The following is a 2,635-nucleotide window of genomic DNA, read 5'->3' on the forward strand; positions in this document are numbered from 1 at the left end:
GCGGCGACAGGGGCGTCTGGCAGCTGGGTCTCTGCCCCAGTCTGGGCTCCCTGCCGGTTCACACGAGCAAGGGCACCTGCGGTGGAGAGAGAGCCGTTACTCAGGCCCGTGGAAGCCGAGGCCGCAGTCATCCAGCGCTAAGGAGCGTGTGCAGGCCCGACTTTCCAGGGTCCTCGCCCACCAGGCTGGCTCTAGTGGGTCCCCAACCCCTCAGGGCCGAGGAGGAAACCCAGACACACAAACGCACTGAAACGCCTTCGGTGCCTCGCTGTGGCACTCAGGGGTGAAGGCGTGAAACCTGGGGGTCCCCGAGGTGTGTCTGCAGACCCCGCCCCTCGCCAGTGCTCCCAAGGGTCCGCCCCTCTCCCCCCTCCTGGTTTCTCTGAGCCCCGTGGCCGTCCCCTCCCTGGGCCCGCCTCTGCCTGCGTATCTCTCTGTTGGAGACGCCCCTTTCCTGGTGGGAAACGGCCAGTCCTCCCAGAACACGCAGGCGTAGCCCCTGGGGCAGGCGGTCCTGCTCCCCAACCTCGGCCGGCCACCCCATCACCCCCTCTGCCAAGCTCTCTGTCCCCCACCCGGGGCTCGTCCCCACCAGCCCGGCTCCCTCACCACCGGAGCGGGGGCTCCCGAGGCAGGAACCGCGCTGGGCTCACCACTGGCCCGGGTGCCGAGTCAGTATGGGTGGTGGCCACGAGCGGACACAGGCTCGCGCATGCCCGCTGCACAGCCCCTGCCTGTGACTGCACTGCCCGCGAGAGCTCAGGCTCCTCTCGGCTCCGCCCGCATGGGGTGTGGCCCCAGCAGCACACACTTGGGTTTGCAGAATTTTGAGGGGATATGTCAGTGCCTCTAAAGGCAAAGGTTGAGAACATGTTTGGCAATTACACATCAGATAAACGGTTAATCTCCAAAATATATGAGGAACTCACACAACTTAACAAAAGGCAGACACACAATCCAGTTAAAAAATGGGCACAGGACCTAAGTAGACACTTCTCCAAAGTGGACATACAGAAGGCCAAGAGACAGATGAAAACATGCTCAAAGTCACTGATCATCCGAGATGCAAATTAAAACGACCATGCGGTACCACCTCACACCTGTCAGACTGGCTATCATCAATAATCAACAAACGACAAGTGCTGGAGAGGATGTGGAGAAAAAGGAACACTTGTGCACTGCTGGTGGGAATGCAGACTGGTGCAGCCACTATGGAAGACAGTATGGAGTTTCCTCAAAAAGCTACAAATGGAACTCCCATTTGACCCTGTGATCCCACTTCTAGGAATATATCCCAGGAAACTAGAAACACCAATCAGAAAGGATATATGCCCCCCTATGTTCATAGCAGCACAGTTTACAGTAGATAAGATCTGGAAACAGCCCAGTGCCCATCGGCAGACGAGTGGATACAGAAGCTGTGGTTCATTTACCCCAGGGAATACTACATAGCTGTGAAAAAGAAGAATCCTTGACCCTTTGAGGCAGCATGGAGGGACCTGGAGAGTATCATGCTAAGTGAAATAAGCCAGTCAGAGAAAGACAAGTGTCACAGGATCTCACTCATATGTGGAATCTAACGAACAAAATAAACTGATGAACCAAACAGATCCAGAGACACAGCAGCATGGAATGGACTGTGGAATTTCTGAGGAAGGGGGTGGGGTAGAGATCCACCAAAGACCTTGTCTCCATATATGCCTAACCCCTGGGCCAGACACTAGGGTGGTGGAGGCCTGGGCGGGGCGTGGCGGGCTAGAAGGGACCAATGGGGGGAGGAAAAGGGACATCTGGAATGTTTTCAACAATAAAGATTAAACACATTTTAAAAAAATTAATTAATTGGAATAAAATAAAAGTAAGGGTAAAGGTTGAGAGCGTTCTCAAGCGAAGTGACAGGCGCATGTGCCCGTGTGTGGGAGGCATGATGGGTTCCTGAGCGCGTTCACGGGCGTGAGCGCGTTCTAACGTTAACGGTGCCACCTTGAGCATCCCGCGTTCAGTGCGTGGTCAGAGCAGACACCCAGGGACGCGACGGAGTTCACACCAACCACCACCTGGAACCCCTCCCCCGAGAACACTCCAAGCCCCGGAAAGGGCTCAGCTCCTCCAAACCCCAGCTCGGCCAAGGAGCAACGCGTTCCCCCATTATCACTGCAGGTGTGGCCTCCAGCGCAACGATGAGAAGTCTGGGTTTAGAGCGGTGACTGGCCCCAGATTTTAAAAAAACACAGTGAGTAGCGACCAGCCGGTGTGGTTGAGCATCGGCCTATGAACCGGAAGGTCAGGGTTCGATTCCGGTCAGGGCACAGGCCCAGGTTGCCGGCTCGATTGCCAGTGGGGGGTGTGGAGGAGGCAGCCGATCCATGATTCTCTCTATCACTGATATTTCCACCTCTCTCTCCCTCTCCCTTCCTCTCTGAGATCAATAAAAAACAAAAACAAAAATAACAAGCAAACCAGTGAGTAGCCCTCCCCCCGGGCACACCCGAGGGCAGGACGAGGCCCCAACCGCTGACCCGCTCGGCTCAGCCTGCCTCTGTCTCCATGAGCGGACCAGCCTCCTGACAGCCTGGCTCCATCGGCCTCCCCACACCCGGCTGAGGAAGGGAGCGCTGGATGGAGGGGGGCCTGG

General features: G+C 56.7%; 1 protein-coding gene across 1 annotated transcript in view; it reads right to left on the reverse strand.

Moving 5' to 3' along the window:
- COBL (cordon-bleu WH2 repeat protein) overlaps positions 1-2,635 on the reverse strand; it is an 86,497-nt gene that overhangs the window by 6,547 nt on the left and 77,315 nt on the right. The window contains exon 15 of the mRNA XM_015566796.1: positions 2-76. Coding sequence (XP_015422282.1) covers positions 59-76 — 18 coding nt within the window. The 3' untranslated portion in view covers positions 2-58. The remainder of the gene's footprint in view (position 1; positions 77-2,635) is intronic.

The sequence above is a fragment of the Myotis davidii genome, unplaced genomic scaffold (genome assembly GCF_000327345.1).
Source record: "Myotis davidii unplaced genomic scaffold, ASM32734v1 scaffold472, whole genome shotgun sequence".
In the NCBI taxonomy this organism is placed as follows: domain Eukaryota; kingdom Metazoa; phylum Chordata; class Mammalia; order Chiroptera; family Vespertilionidae; genus Myotis; species Myotis davidii.